Source organism: Chelonia mydas, chromosome 8 (genome assembly GCF_015237465.2).
Source record: "Chelonia mydas isolate rCheMyd1 chromosome 8, rCheMyd1.pri.v2, whole genome shotgun sequence".
Lineage (NCBI taxonomy): Eukaryota > Metazoa > Chordata > Testudines > Cheloniidae > Chelonia > Chelonia mydas.
In genome coordinates this window covers 106,392,029-106,407,743 of record NC_057854.1, presented here as the reverse complement: position 1 = coordinate 106,407,743, position 15,715 = coordinate 106,392,029, and the positions used below count along the sequence as shown (strand labels likewise).

General features: G+C 47.8%; 1 protein-coding gene across 2 annotated transcripts in view; it reads left to right on the top strand.

Moving 5' to 3' along the window:
• Positions 1-15,715, top strand: part of CFAP57 (cilia and flagella associated protein 57) — a 127,059-nt gene that overhangs the window by 38,437 nt on the left and 72,907 nt on the right. For both annotated transcript variants that reach the window (XM_037908028.2, XM_043521515.1), the window contains 2 exons: positions 11,162-11,327; positions 11,778-11,891. In XM_037908028.2, the coding sequence (XP_037763956.1) occupies positions 11,162-11,327; positions 11,778-11,891 (280 nt within the window). The remainder of the gene's footprint in view (positions 1-11,161; positions 11,328-11,777; positions 11,892-15,715) is intronic.

The window sequence follows — 15,715 nt, the reverse complement described above, 5'->3', positions numbered from 1 at the left end:
CCTGTGTTATACAGGAGCTCAGACTAAATGATCTGACCTTGCAAGCTGTGAAACCTTATCTCTACCCCTTTGTGTTTGGGCTTTAATACAGACTCTAATTATATGATAATTTCCAGAAAATGATCCTAATATAAGTTTATTTGCCAAATGGTGTTGCATACTTCATTGGCTATGGTTATGAGAAAACAATGTATTATAGGCAGGATATGGCAATGCCTATTATCAAGCATGCCCAACACTTCCCCTTATAAGACCCTGTTTTCAGTTAATTATAACTTTCCCAGATTAACTGCTCCAGCTGAAATTTTCTATGCTACATGTCCACTTAAGGACGAATTTTTCAAAATATTTCAGCCTACATGGTTCAGTTGTTTCTGAGAATAAGGCTAAATAAAATGTTGTTTTTCGATGTTAAAAATATTCTGGCAACATTTTCTTTGGAAAGCACCAGTACCGTCATGCCTTGGAACAAGGACTTGAAATTTGGCAGTGTCAGGGCTATGCCTTTTGCCATCCCAGTGAAAGTTTGCCCAGATTTGGCCAAGTTCTAAGCCTCTGAAAAATCAGTTTGCACATGTTCGGACATGCTAGAGCTTAACAGATAAAATCTCTGAAGATTCGATCCTCACTGAGCATACTCAAGCTTCTCTCAGCTCCTAGGACATGCCAGACTGCACATGTACCATCCCCACAGAGAAACTGTACATACTTCATATAGCCCAGGGCTACAGGGGTGAAGCCAGACTCCCTGTCATAGCTTCCAGTTGCTGCATGATGGAGCTGGGCACTGGAGCTGAATTCAGGGCACTTGTCTTTCCTATGCTCTCAGTGACACCCTGGCTGATACCTAGGCAGTGTGGAAGAGAAGGCAGTGAACTTCAAATGCAAAGGCGTAAGAACCAGACCGAGAGTGTTGCATGGGAGGGTCAGGGGAGTAGATGATGATAAGGAGCCTAGGTGGTGGAGACTGGGACTGGAGGATGGCAGGGAGGTAGAGACTAAGTATGGAAGCAAGGGAGGTTGAGGTGGGGGAGACGGAGACTGGGTGGAGGAAACTGAGATTGGATGAGGAGTTGGGGAGGGGACTGATAACCAGTGGAATGGGGAAAAGGGCATGGTAGGGAGAGGAGAAGATCCAGACAAGGAATCAGTATGTGGGGAAGAACTACGATTCTTCTTTGAGTGCTTGTTCCTGTCAATTCCAATTAGGTGTGTACGCACCGCGTACTCGGCAGCCAGAAAGTTTTTCTCCTAGCAGTATCCATCAAGTTGGCTGAGGCGCCCCCGGGGTTGCATCTTTATGGCGCTGGATATAGAGCCCTGCCGACCTGCCACCTGCTCAGTTCCTTCTTACTGCCTGTGACAGTTAGCCGGAACACTCATTTCTCTTGCTTCGGCAATCTCTCTAGCAGTTGAATTTTCATTCTTGTATATAGTTAGTTAGTAGTTTTTACATATAAGTTTCATGTAGGGGATTCCCCCCCTTCTTCCCAGTACTGTTGCATGCCTCGGTCTCCAGGTTTTAAACGCTGGCAGCTTGTGGTAAGCTTATGCCCAAGAGCAACCCCCATTCTTCTTGTTTAAAGTATTTAGGGGAAGCTCATCAAAAAGAATGCTGCAAAATTTGCAGGAGTTTCCATCCGAGGACACAGAAGGAGAGAGATCAGAGCTTCAAAGTTAATCCTCATGAAGGCAACTCTCCGTCCGCAATCGGACCCTGGTTCAGCAGAGCAACCCCAAGCATCTCATGATCGGTGCGGAGCACATTCGCACTGCTGGCACACGAATCGGCTCAGAGGAAGGACTTGAGTAGAGACCCTCAGCACCGACAGGACCGGGGCTGGCACCACTCACATTTACTGGTGACTCGTAAGAAAAAGAGACCCAAAATGGGTCGCTCCCCTATGCCCAGACCGGTGCAAATGGAGCCCGCAGCCATGAGACCTGTATCAGGCCACGCAACTTCAGCTTCAAGGTTCACGTTGACTCCTGGCCTTACACGTGACCAATCAAGTCTGGGCCCCCATCTTTCACCAGTCAGTGAGGGCTGTGATCTACGGATGCCATCCACGTCTGAGGCATTTGAGGCAAGAGAGAGATCTTATCACCCTCACGGCACTGCCCCCCTCCCCCGAGAAGGGACAGGACGCTCATGTCAGTCTCAGCGGCACCAGTGAGACCCCCTGTGCCATCCAGGGGCAAATCAACAATGATTCCACAATGGTCGCCATCCCCTCGACCCCGGTGCCGTCAACAAGTGCACATGCGGGGTAGGTGCACCGGTCCTCTAGCCCTAGATGCCGCTCTTCAGCGCCAAGAGGCACCACTCCTCCCTGGTCTTCCTATATGGAGTCCTCGGAGTCGGAAGTGGAGTCCTTCCGATCTAGAGCCAGGAAAAGCAGGAGCTCCATATCGGACAGGTAGAGACACCACCTTCAGCCGGCACAGTGGCTGAGTCAGTAGCAGTCCCCTGCTCAGTGGCCTTCTTGGACCCCCTGGGCTTTCCGCCAGGGCCAGAGCCAACAGTGCTTGTAATAAATGAAAAGGGGTGGGGGTAGTTCCCTTTTATGGACACCCAGCCAGCCATAAAATCCCTCTTAGTAGCTGTTCTCTAATTGCTCTACCTGTAAAGGGTTAAAAAGTCTCACTGCTATGCATAGGTAAAAGGAAGTGAGTGGGCACCAGGCCAAAAGAGCCAATGGGAAGGCCAGAACTTTTAAAATTGAAACAAGACTCCCCTTTTGTCTGTCTGTTGTTGTTCTCAGGGAGAGGCAGACAGGGAGCAGTTATGCTGTGAGAAGCTTGGGCCAGGTATGAAAAATCATCAGTATCATACCTAGAAACTACTCATCTAAAACCCCAGATATGTAAGTAGATCAGGAAATGTCTAGAAAGATGTGATTAGGTTTATCCCTTTTATTTCTTTATGGTGTAATACAGCATGGCCAGAGGGCAGCAGGAGAGTGTTAGAAAGGAGCCTTATTCCCTGTATAGGGAAGAAAGTTTGCTATAGATTAATTAAAGCACCTGAAGCCAATTAGAGCACCTGAAGCCAGTCACCTGATAAAAGCCTGCTGCTTCAATCAGACAAGAGGAGGAGTTGAAGCAGAGTGGATTGATGCTGGAGTAGAGAGCAGTTTGGAGGGAAGCAGAGGAGAGTTTGGAGAAGTGCTGCGGTGGGCTAAGAAGACCAAGACCCTAGGTAAGGGACACCTGGTTTGTGCAGAGGGAGGGCAGGAAGCCCCACAAGCTGAAGGGCAGGAGAGGGAAGTAGCCCAGGGGAAGGAACTGCTAGTTCAAGTGGTTTACCACTATCCCTAGGGCCCCTAAGCCTAAGTTCCCAGATGTATTTTCTTCTTTTTTTTATTAATAAAATTTAAGAATTGGATTTTTGTGCCTTAAGAGGTTTGTGTACATATTTAATTAGCTGGTGGCAGCAGCTGATTTTCTTTTTTTTTCTTTTCTTTCTCAGCTCTTCCCCAGAGGGTGGGGGTGAAAGGGCTTGAGAGTACCCCACAGGAAGGAATTCCCAAGTGCGCCTTCCTGGGTTTTCAAAGGGGTTTTGCACTTGGGTGGTGGCAGCATCTACCAATCCAAGGTCAGAGAAAAGCTGTAAACTTGGGAGTTTAATACAAGCCTGGAGTGACAAATATTAATTTTTAAAGTCCTTGCGGGTGCCTGCCTTCTGCACTCGAAGTGCCAGAGTGGGGAAGCAGCCTTGACAGTCCTACTTGGGGTTGGCTTCCATGGCATCAGCCACCTTTGCTCCTCCACTATCCCAAAGTGACCAGGGTCTTACCGCACCAGCGCCGACCCAACCAGCACCGGCACCGACACACCTGGCATCGACGCACTTGGCACTGACACCACCAACTCCAATACTAGCATCCACATCAACTACGCCAGCACCGACATAGTCAGCATCGACTGCGCCAACTCCAGCACCTGGGGCTGCATCGGAACACAGAGCACCCAAGATCACCTCAGCACTGAGGCCAGGGAACAGGACCCACTTGTAGCTAGGGCCTCGTCCTCATCTTCGCCTGATGAGGCGGTGGCCAGAATGTTGACGTCCTGTGCCCTGGAGAACAGCAGAGTGCTCCAACAACTTCTCAGGAAGGTAGCACAGAACTTGGCAATCCAGACTGAGGAGGTGGTGGAGACATTGTACTCTATGGTTGACATGGTCACCCCTTTGGGCCCCTTCTGCGTTGCTCTGCCACTTATTAAAACAATTAGTGACACCACTATAACTCTCTGGCAGACCCCTGCCTTTTTGCCACCAACAGCAAAGAGAAATAAATGGAAATACTTTGTTCCCTCTAGAGGCTACGAGATCTCTATACCCACCCCCTGCCAGACTCCCTAGTGGTGGCCGCAGTGAATGAGAGGGAGCGCCAAAGCTTCCAGGGCCTGTCCTCAAAAAATTGGGAAGCAAAAAAATTGGACCTCTTTGGGAGGAAAATTTATTTGACTGGGGTGGCTCTAGCTCTATATATCTAACCACCAGGCCATCCTCAGCAGGTACAACTACAACACCTGTGGAGCTATGGCCAAGTTCGGAGAGCTGTTATCAGAGGACTCTAGGGTGGAGTTTTCCTTGCTCATGGAGGAAGGGAAACTGGTTGCCTGTGCTTCGCTGCTGGCAGCCCTTGATGTGGCTGACTCGCCATCCTGCACTATGGCCTCTGGGATAGCCATGAGAAGGAGCTCCTGGCTGCAGGTCTCTGGACTTCCTTACAACGTCCAGCAGACAAACACAAGATATCCCCTTTGAGGGTTCAGCCCTGTTTTCCAAGGAAACAGATTCCCAGCTTCATAGCCTGAAGGACTCAAGGGCCACTCTCAAGTCCCTTGGCCTCTGTACTTCAGCTAATCAAAGGAAACACTTTAAGCCACAGTCCCCACCGCATTTTTACCAGCTGCAAAATAGGCAAGGCTTCTCCTGTAGGTGGAATAGAAATAATAGAAAGGGGTGTCACCCTTCATCAGGCCAGGGCTCTGGTCAGACAAAGCAGTCCTCTGGCCAGAAGCAGGACTTTTGAAGATGCGCCAGGGGGGCAATGCACCAGTCCAGACACTGGATCCATCCTGCCTTACCTTCTTGAGCCAAAAGTCCCCTATCCTGCGTGGGCCCATATTACATCGGATTTCTGGGTCCTCTGCATTGTAGAAAGGGGTTACTTCCTTCAGTTCTCTGCCCTTCTGCCCTTCCATCCCCATTCTCGTGAGCAACTCCTCGCGTAGGACGTGCACTCGCTCCTAATGCTGGGGGCAGTGGAAGAGGTTTCTCAGGAGCTGAGGAGCCAGGGCTTCTATTCCCAGTATTTCCTAATACCGAAAGCCAAAGGCGGCCTCAGGCCCATCCTAGACCTGCGACATCTCAACAAGTTCATGAATCTATAAGTTCATGAAGAAACTGACATTCCACATGGTCTCTTTGGCCTCCATTATCCCTTCCTTGGATCCAGGGGACTGGTATGCCGCCCTCAATTTGAAGGATGTTTACTTTCATATTTCAATCATACCATCCCACAGAAGGTACCTCAGGTTTGTGATGAACCACGATCATTACCAGTTCACAGTCCTCCCATTCAGCCTGTTAGCAGCTCCTTGAGTGTTTACCAAGTGCATGGTATTTGTGGTTGTGTTCCTATGCAAGCGTTATGTGCAAGTGTTTATGGACCTCGATGACCCTGCTAATCAAGGGCCTCTCCAGGGCACAAGTGGAGGCACAACTGAGCTTCTGAAAGTACAAAAGTCAACCTTATTCCCCGTGCAGCGGATAGAGTTTAAAGGGGCGATATTGGACTCTACACAGACCAGGGCATACCTCCCAGAATCACAATTCTGGTCTCTGGGCAACATCATTCGAAGCCTCAGGCAGTTCCCTACCACCACTGCAAGGAATTGCGTAAAGCTTCTGGGACACATGGCCACTTGTACCTATGTAGTACAGCACGCCAGGTTGAGACTCTGACCTCTTTAGGTGTGGCTGGCCTTGGTGTATCAACCGGTTTGGGACAGTCTAGACAAGATCCTCACTCTACCTCATCCTGACCTCAGCTCCCTCCTGTGATGGCTCAACCCACAGGCGGTGTGTGCAGGGGTTCCCTTCGCCAAACCACAGCCAGCCCTCTCACTAGTGACGGACGCATCAGCGTTGGGGAGGGGTGCACACTTGGGAGACCTCAGGACACAGGGCCTCTGGTCTCAGGTGGAGCTCTCCCTTCACATCAATGTCAGGGATCTGAGAGCAGTCCATCTAGCATGCCAAACATTCCAAGTTCATCTAAAAGGAAAGTGTATATTGGTCATGGACAAAACAACTGCGATGTTTTATATAAACAGACAAGGGCATTCACACTGCTCTCTCATGTGCCAGGAAGCCGACAGACTGTGGGACTTTTGCATAGCTCCCTCGATACACCTGGAGGCATCGTACCTCCCTGGAGTACAGAACAAGTTGGTTGATTATCTCAGCAGATCCTTTCATGGCCACAAGCGGTCCCTATGCCTGGATGTCTCAAAAACTATCTTCCAACAGTTGGGGTTTCCCCAGATAGACTTGTTCTCCACGCGACGCAACAGGAAGTGCCAGCAGTTTTTCTCCTTGCTGAATCAGAGCCCAGGCTCCATCGGCGACACGTTCCTCCTTCCCCGGAAGGGACACCTCTTGTACTCCGTTTCCTCCCAAAGCTCTTGTTCACAAAGTGCTCCTCAAGGTTTGGAAGGATGAGGCCTCGATGATATAGATAGCGCCAGCCTGGCCCCATCAGCACTGGTACACCTCTCTTCTGGAAATGTCCGTGGAAGCCCCAATCATCTTATTGTTTTTCCTAGACTTGATAACTCAGGATCACAGCCATCTCCAGCACCCAAACCTCAGATTGCTGCACCTCATGGCATGGAAGCTCCGTGGCTGAATCTGATGGAGCTCGCCTGTTCGGACCCAGTCAGACAAGTCCCCCTTGGTAGTAGGAAACCTTCCACTAGGGCTACCTACCTGGTCAAATTGAAGAGATTCTCAATTTGGTCTTCTCAATACCTTCTGTCTCCAACTCTAGAATCCATACCTGTCATATTGAATTACCTTCTCCACCTCAAACAGCAAGGGCTTACCCTGTTATCAGTAAAGGTCCACCTGGCCACTATCTTGGCCTTCCATCCAGGCATGCAGGGACAGTCAGTCATTGCCAACCTGATGGTGAGTCATTTGCTAAAGGGTCTCGACAGACTCTACCCTCACATACAACAGCCGGTTACAGCCTGGAACCATAACCTGGTCCTTTCCAGCCTGATGGAGCCGCCCTTTGAACTGCTGGCAACATGTTCCTTGCTGTTTCACAAGGTAGCATTCCTGGTAGCAATAACATCGGCCAGGGGAGTGTCGGAGCTCAAGGCACTAACTTCTGAGCCTCCATAAAGTGTTCTTTTAGAACAAGGTTCAGCTCAGACCTCATCCGGCTTTTTCCTCCCTAAGGTTGTCTCCCAGTTCCACATTAACCAGGACATCTTTCTCCCAGTTTTCTATCCTAAGCCACACTCAAGCACCAGGGAGCAAAAACTTCACTCGTTGGATGTTCGCCAGGCGTTAGCCTTCTACATCGATGAACAAAACCGTTCTGGAAATCCATTCAGCTGTTTGTTGCAGTAACAGACAGAATGAAGGGGCTTCCAGTCTCTTCCCAAAGGATCTCATTAGATCATGTCCTGCATCCAGGCATGCTACGACCTGGCGAAGGTATCTGCCACTCCGCTTACAGTGCACTCCACGAGGGTGCAGGTTTCATCAGCGGCATTCCTGGCCCATATGCCGATGCAGGAAATCTGCAGAGCTGCGACATGGTCATCAGTACATACCTTTACCTCGCATTACGCTATTGCCCAGCAGGCCAGAGATGATGCAGCCTTTGGTAGAACAGTGCTACAGTCAGGGAACCTTTGAGCTCCAACCTTGCCTCCAAAACTTGGGCTTGGTAATCACCTAATTGGAATTTACATGAACAAGCACTCGAAGAAGAAAAATCAGTTACTTACCTTCTCATAACTGTTGCTCTTCGAGATGTGTTGTGTTCATGTCCATTCCAATACCCACCCTCTTATGCCTCTGTCGGAGCAGCCAGCAAGAGGGAACTGAGGGGATAGTGGGTCGGCAGGGCGCCATAAAGGCATGACCCTAGGGGGCACCTGAGCTGACCTGATGAATACTGTTAAGGGAAAAACTTTCTGACTGCTGTGCACGCAGCGCACACACACCTAATTGGAATGGACATTAGCAAAACATCTCAAAAAACAAGTTAGGAGAAAGTAAGTAACCGTTTTTTGTCTGGGCAAAGAGACTGAGAAAAGTAGGTAGGGGAAGTGAGGACACTGAGACTGGACGGGAAGCCTGGGAGCCAGAGGGGACAGGGAATGTTGTGGGGGTAGAGGGAGAGGCTGGAGCTGGGTGGGGAGAGAGACAGATTGTGGTGGTGGGGAGGGAACTGGGGTTGACTGGGCAAGGAAACTGGGAAAAGGAACCAGATGGGATAGGGTGGAGGACTGGGACGGGCTACCAAGAAGAGGACTTGAACTGGGATCTGAAGCCTTAGGAGTAGAGACTGGGACTGGTTAGATGAGGAGAGTGGGATGATATGAGGAGCCAACAGTGGGATAGAGACAGGACTGGGACAGACACAGAAGAAGTCAAACTTGGGGATAATGGGCAGAAGTTAACAGAATGTTAGGAACCATTAGGAAAGAAATAGATAATGAAACAGAAAATATAATGCCTCTGTCAAGGTTCCTTCCCCACTCTGAACTCTAGGGTACAGATGTGGGGACCCACACGAAAGACCCCCTAAGCTTATTCTTACCAGCTTAGGTTAAAAACTTCCCCAAGGTACAAACTTTGCCTTGTCCTTGAACAGTATGCTGCCACCACCAAGCATTTTAAGCAAAGAACAGGGAAAGAGACCACTTGGAGACATCTTCCCCCCAAAATATCCCCCCAAGCCCTACACACCCCCTTTCTGGGGAGGCTTGAGAATAATATCCTAACCAATTGGGTACAAAATCATCAAAGATCCAAACCCCTGGATCTTGGAACAATGGAAAAATCAGTCAGCTTCTTAAAAGAAGGATTTTATTAAAACAAAGAAAGGTAAAAATCATCTCTGTAAAATCAGGATGGAAAATACTTTACAGGGTATTCAGATGCAAAACACAGAGGATCCCCCTCTGGGCAAAACCCTTAGTTACAGAAAACAGGAATAAACCGCACTCTTAACACAGGGAAAAATCACGTAAAACAAAAGATAAACTAATCCGCCTTGCCTGGTTTACCTATACTGGTTGCAATATTAGAGACTTGGATTAGGATGGGTTGGAGAAAATGGATTTCTGTCTGGCCTCTCTCAGTCCCAAGAGAGAACAACCACGTAAACAAAGAGCACAAACAAAAGCCTCCCACCCCCAAGATTTGAAAGTTTCTTGTCCCCTTATTGGTCCTTTGGGTCAGGTGCCAGCCCCGTTAGCTGAGCTTCTTAACCCTTTACAGGTAACATGATGTTGCCTCTGGCCAGGAAGGATTTTATAGCACTGTATACAGAAAGGTGGTTATCCTTCCCTTTATATTTATGACAGCCTCTATGTAAATCCCTGGTACATCCACAACTTGAATACTGTGTGTAGTTCTAGTTGCCCCATCTCAAAAAAGATAAATTAGAATTGAAAAAGGTACAGAGAAGGACAACAAAAATTATTAAGAGTATGGAACAGCTTCCATATGAGGAGAGATTAAAAAGACTGGGACTGTTCATTTTAGAAAAAAGATGACTAAAGAGGGATATGATAGAGGTCTATAAAAACTTGACTGGTGTGGAGAAAGTGAATAGGGAAGTGTTATTTGCCCCTTCACATAACACAAAACCAGGGGTCACTTGATGAAATTAATAGGTAGCAGGTTTAAAACAAGCATAAGGAAACACTTCTTCACACAACACACAGTCAATCTGTAGAACTCATTGCCAGGGAATGTTGTGAAGGCCAAAATTATAACAGGGTTCAAAAAAGAATTGGATAAGTTCAAGGAGGACAAGTCCGTCAATGGGCATCAGCTGCAACGGTCAGGGATGCAGTCCCATGCTTTGAGTGTCTCTAAACTTCTGACAGCCAGATGCTGGGACCGGGTAGCAGGGGATGGATCACTTGATAAATTGCCTTGTTCTGTTCACTTTTTCTGAAGTATCTGGGGCTGGCAATTGTCGGTAGATGAGATACTGGGCTAGATGGACCATTAATCTGATCCAGTATGCCATTCTTGTGTACTTACGTCTCAAATTAGTGAATACTTTTCACCATAATCTCTGTGTCTCAGTTCCCCATCTGTAAAATGAGGATAATAATACCCACTCATCTAATGTAGGGGCTTGTGAACATAGATTAATGTTTACGAAGCACTCAGATATTATAATAATGAGCATCATAGAAAAATTAGTGAGGAAATCAGTAATTCTGTCTTCAGACCAAAGTTTGAGTACTGTGCAGTAAAATAAGGAATGGAGCACATATTGATCAAGGAGAAAACAAATATTGAATAACTGCTCATTAAGTGAGTGCCATCCATTCTGTGCACTGAATGAGGCAGGTTTCCTGTGGAAAAAATAGTATGTGATAATGTAATTAAAGACTGTACCATAATGTGTACACACAAGAGGGCGAAATTAAGGTTGGACAGGCAATCTCAATTCTGGCTTTTCATTGCTTGATTTGCAACCTTAAAATGTTCTTTTAACTTATTTTTTTTTCAAGTAATTTAATGAAACTTTTCAGAGGCAGAAAAGTAAATTTTTGTGAGATCTTGTTTAAAAAATATTAGTAGAACACCAATGACTGCATGAGCAGCAGAAGGGGTCATCCCTATTATAAATTACTTATAAATGTACTAATCTGACCAGCTCTGCCTCACCTTTCCCCATAGACAAGTGGGTCTCAGGTGCCCAAATTCCCGTTCACTGACTGTATCACCTGTGTGACACTGACATAGCTGATTGTTTCGCAGCACCCTGAATCTCTACAAGGGGTCTTGCAGCAATTTTCAGTGCAGGGCTAGACATCTGTCTGGCTATTTGTAAGTGTGTGACTTGGGCATTGTTACTGACTGTGATGATTCTTGCAGCACTTTGGACTTGTATAAGGAGTACCAGGAAGAAGCATATGCAGTTTCTCTTCATCCCACTGGCCTTTATGTTTTGGCTGGATTTTCTGACAAACTACGGCTTATGAACCTGCTAATTGATGACATCCGTACTTTTAAGGACTTCACTGTGAGAGGCTGCAGAGAGGTGAGGAGCAGTGCAGAAGCTGGGATCAGGGGAGCTTGGGAAGTGGAGTGACTGACATGGTGAGGAACAATGTGGGAGTTGAGTTGGGAGAGGAGAACAATAGTATGAATGCTGAGATATGAGAATCTGAGGAGGGAATCCTGAGTGAAAAAGGGCATAATGGGGGCTTGGGACCTGGGAGTCACCAGAGAGGTGAGAAGCAGTGTGGAAGTGGAATTTGCAGGAGAAAGGGGCATCAGACCCATGGGGTAGCTAAGAAGAGGGTCCTAGGAGATGAGGGAGCATCATGAAAAATGATGTCCATACGTGGAGGTTTCTTCTTGCAAGACCTTCAAACACTGGTGACTGTATTGCAACTTCAGTAAGAGACTGAGTGTTGTGGGTTTCTTCCTGCATTTCCATCATACATTCTGTAATAGTTGTGTGTGCTTTCTCACTCTCTCTCTCCAGTGCACCTTCAGTAATGGGGGTCATCTTTTCGCTGCAGTTAATGGAAATGTGATTCATATTTACTCCACCACCAGCTTTGAGAATGTTAATAATCTGAAAGGACACAATGGAAAGGTCAGTGTGCAATGCCTACCACAGCAGTGGCTAAAGGAGAACTGGTAGATATAATTTATTAGAAGTTTCAAAAAGCCTGTATCCAAGTCTGTCACCACGGACTATTAAGGAAACTTAGTATTCATGGGGGAGAGGTAAAGAACTGTAATGGATCAGAGATTGGCTAACAGTCAGGAAGCAGAGATACAAAGAAATAAATGGTAAATTTTCATTATGGCAGAAAGTTGGCAGCAGGTGCCACAAGGTTCTGTTCTACAGCCAGTGCTTAATATTTATTAATGACCTGGAAAATATGGATATTTTTACAAAAAATTTCAGTAAAAGATTGGTTCTTCTTGTCCATGCCATGTTGGGTGTGTGTGCGCCATGTGCACCATTGCCAGAGTTTTTTCCCTCAGTGGTATCCGTCAGGCTGGCTCTAGCACCTCTGGTGCTGCGTGCTTATGTGCTGGTATAAGGGGTGCCACCAGCCACTCACCCTCTCAGTTCCTTTTTACTGTCTGACAGTTGCTGAAACAACCCCTCTTACTTCAGCAAAGCTTCTTCCCAGTGGTTTTTGGATTCTGATTCATAGTTTTAGTTTTAAGTATAGTTTTAGTGTATATAAATATTGTAGTTAGCGTTAGTGTGACTAGGTAGTCCCTATCGTTGAGGGACTTTTTTCACCCCAGCAGCTGGGCATGCCCTGGTCCCCAAACATTGTGCCTTCTGCGGAAAACCTATGCCGGTGAGCAACCTGCACTCCAGCCACTTGAAGTGCTTGTGAGAAACTCACGTGAGGGACATGTGCCACATTTGTCGGGACTTTAGATCCCGCACAAAAAAGAGTTAGAGAAATAAGACTGGTTTCAGAGTAACAGCCGTGTTAGTCTGTATTCGCAAAAAGAAAAGGGAAGAAGGAGGATCCTGGGAACTACAGGCCAGTCAGCCTCACCTCAGTCCCTGGAAAAATCATGGAGCAGGTCCTCAAAGAATCAATTCTGAAGCACTTACATGAGAGGAAAGTGATCAGGAACAGTCAGCATGGATTCATCAAGGGAAGGTCATGCCTGACTAATCTAATCGCCTTCTATGATGAGATTACTGGTTCTGTGGATGAAGGGAAAGCAGTGGATGTATTGTTTCTTGACTTTAGCAAAGCTTTTGACACGGTCTCCCACAGTATTCTTGTCAGCAAGTTAAAGAAGTATGGGCTGGATGAATGCACTATAAGGTGGGTAGAAAGTTGGCTAGATTGTCGGGCTCAACGGGTAGTGATCAATGGCTCCATGTCTAGTTGGCAGCCGGTGTCAAGTGGAGTGCCCCAGGGGTCGGTCCTGGGGCCGGTTTTGTTCAATATCTTCATAAATGATCTGGAGGATGGTGTGGATTGCACTCTCAGCAAATTTGTGGATGATACTAAACTGGGAGGAGTGGTAGATACGCTGGAGGGCAGGGATAGGATACAGAGGGACCTAGACAAATTGGAGGATTGGGCCAAAAGAAATCTGATGAGGTTCAACAAGGATAAGTGCAGGGTCCTGCACTTAGGACGGAAGAACCCAATGCACTGCTACAGACTAGGGACCGAATGGCTAGGCAGCAGTTCTGCGGAAAAGGACCTAGGGGTGACAGTGGACGAGAAGCTGGATATGAGTCAGCAGTATGCCCTTGTTGCCAAGAAGGCCAATGGCATTTTGGGATGTATAAGTAGGGGCATAGCGAGCAGATCGAGGGATGTGATCGTTCCCCTCTATTTGACATTGGTGAGGCCTCATCTGGAGTACTGTGTCCAGTTTTGGGCCCCACACTACAAGAAGGATGTGGAAAAATTGGAGAGAGTCCAGCGAAGGGCAACAAAAATGATTAGGGGTCTGGAACACATGACTTATGAGGAGAGGCTGAGGGAACTGGGATTGTTTAGTCTGCAGAAGAGAAGAATGAGGGGGGATTTGATAGCTGCTTTCAACTACCTGAGAGGTGGTTCCAGAGAGGATGGTTCTAGACTATTCTCAGTGGTAGAAGACGACAGGACAAGGAGTAATGGTCTCAAGTTGCAGTGGGGGAGGTTTAGGTTGGATATTAGGAAAAAGTTTTTCACTAGGAGGGTGGTGAAACACTGGAATGCGTTACCTAGGGAGGTGGTAGAATCTCCTTCTTTAGAAGTTTTTAAGGTCAGGCTTGACAAAGCCCTGGCTGGGATGATTTAATTGGGGATTGGTCCTGCTTTGAGCAGGGGGTTGGACTAGATGACCTCCTGAGGTCCCTTCCAACCCTGATATTCTATGATTCTATGAAAAGGAGTATTTGTGGCACCATCGGATGCATACTATGCATCCGATGAAGTGAGCTGTAGCTCACGAAAGCTCATGCTCAAATAAATTGGTTAGTCTCTAAGGTGCCACAAGTACTCCTTTTCTTTTTAGAAATAAGACTGAAAGCTATGCTAATGGAAACCACTCTAAGACCAGCCTCAGAGCCAAGCCACTCCAATTCTGCAACAAGCACTTTGGCCTTGGTGTGAAGCACTTCTTCAGTACCACACTCTCTTCCTGGCACTGTTTACCATCTCCAGTGCTGAAGAAGCACAAAAAGCAGTGCACCAACAGAGGGCACTCACCAGTGCAGAAGAAGGACAAGCATGGGGAAGGCAGCGGAGTGCAGCTCACATTGTGGCATCGTCAAATCTGCCCAGAACATTTTGTCTGGTGCCGGACCCTCCGCCAACACCCAGAAGCCACCGTGGCACCAGCAGTCTGACAGTTCCATTGACTGCAGAGGCCTTTGCAGTGGCCAGGAACTTACTTTCTCTCCCAACTCCAATGGGACAGCTGCTGGCTCTGATGAGCAGGAAGTAGCATGGAGTTTCAAGCTCCTTTCTAGCACCAGGCCTCCCAGGACCTTCTAGGGGCAAGCTGACCCTGATACCGTTATCGTGATCATCTCCAGTTGGCTGATGGTCCCCAGACCCCCAGCACTGAATGGAGACAGAGAGGGGTACCACTCCACCGTGGTGACTGAAGGAGAATTCTTCTTCTGAGGCTAAGGGAACCCTATGTTGAGCCTCAGGGCCATCACCAGTACCCAGTCTATGTGCTGCCAGATCTCGGTGCGGGTCCCTCCCCCAGCACTTAACCAATGGGTCAGTAGCCTATGCAGTGGCCATACTGGAACCCTGGGAGGTTTCCCCTGGTACTGAGTCCTCCCTCCTATCAATCATACCTGTTGGTTTCTGAGGGTGGGCTACCGCCCTTTCCTTGTTGGCACCGGACCCCGACTCTGGTTCCAACGTTCAAGATGTGGCTACCATGGATGTCATTGAGGAAGAGGAAAGAGTCCTTCCTCTGGTGCAAACATCCTCCTCCTCCTGAGATGAGGCTGTCTTAAGGCCAAGTAACTCATTTCCGCCCGATGACTTCAGGGCCCATCAGGACCTTCTGAAGCAGATAGCAGCTACCCTGGGGATGGAGAATGAGGATTTTTAGGAATCATCCCACAGCCTTATTGACATTCTGGCTGCAGTAGCTCTCTCCAAAGTGGCCTTGACCCATTACAGCCTTGGTAATGGGTCCAGTTAAGGCCCTGTGGTAAACCCAGTCTTTTCTACCCCACACCTCAAAGAGGGCAGAAAAGAAATATTATGTGCCAGCAAGTGGGTACAAGTAACTATACTCCCACCCCCCACCAGGGTCCCTTGGTGTGTTGACAGCCAATGAGAGGGACAGGAAGGGCCAGACGAGCGCTGCCCCCAAACAAAAGGATGTAAAAAAACTGGACCTGTTTGGGGGAAAAGCTTATTCAATGGGTAGCCTGCGGCTGTATATCTAACTAGCAAGCCTTACTGG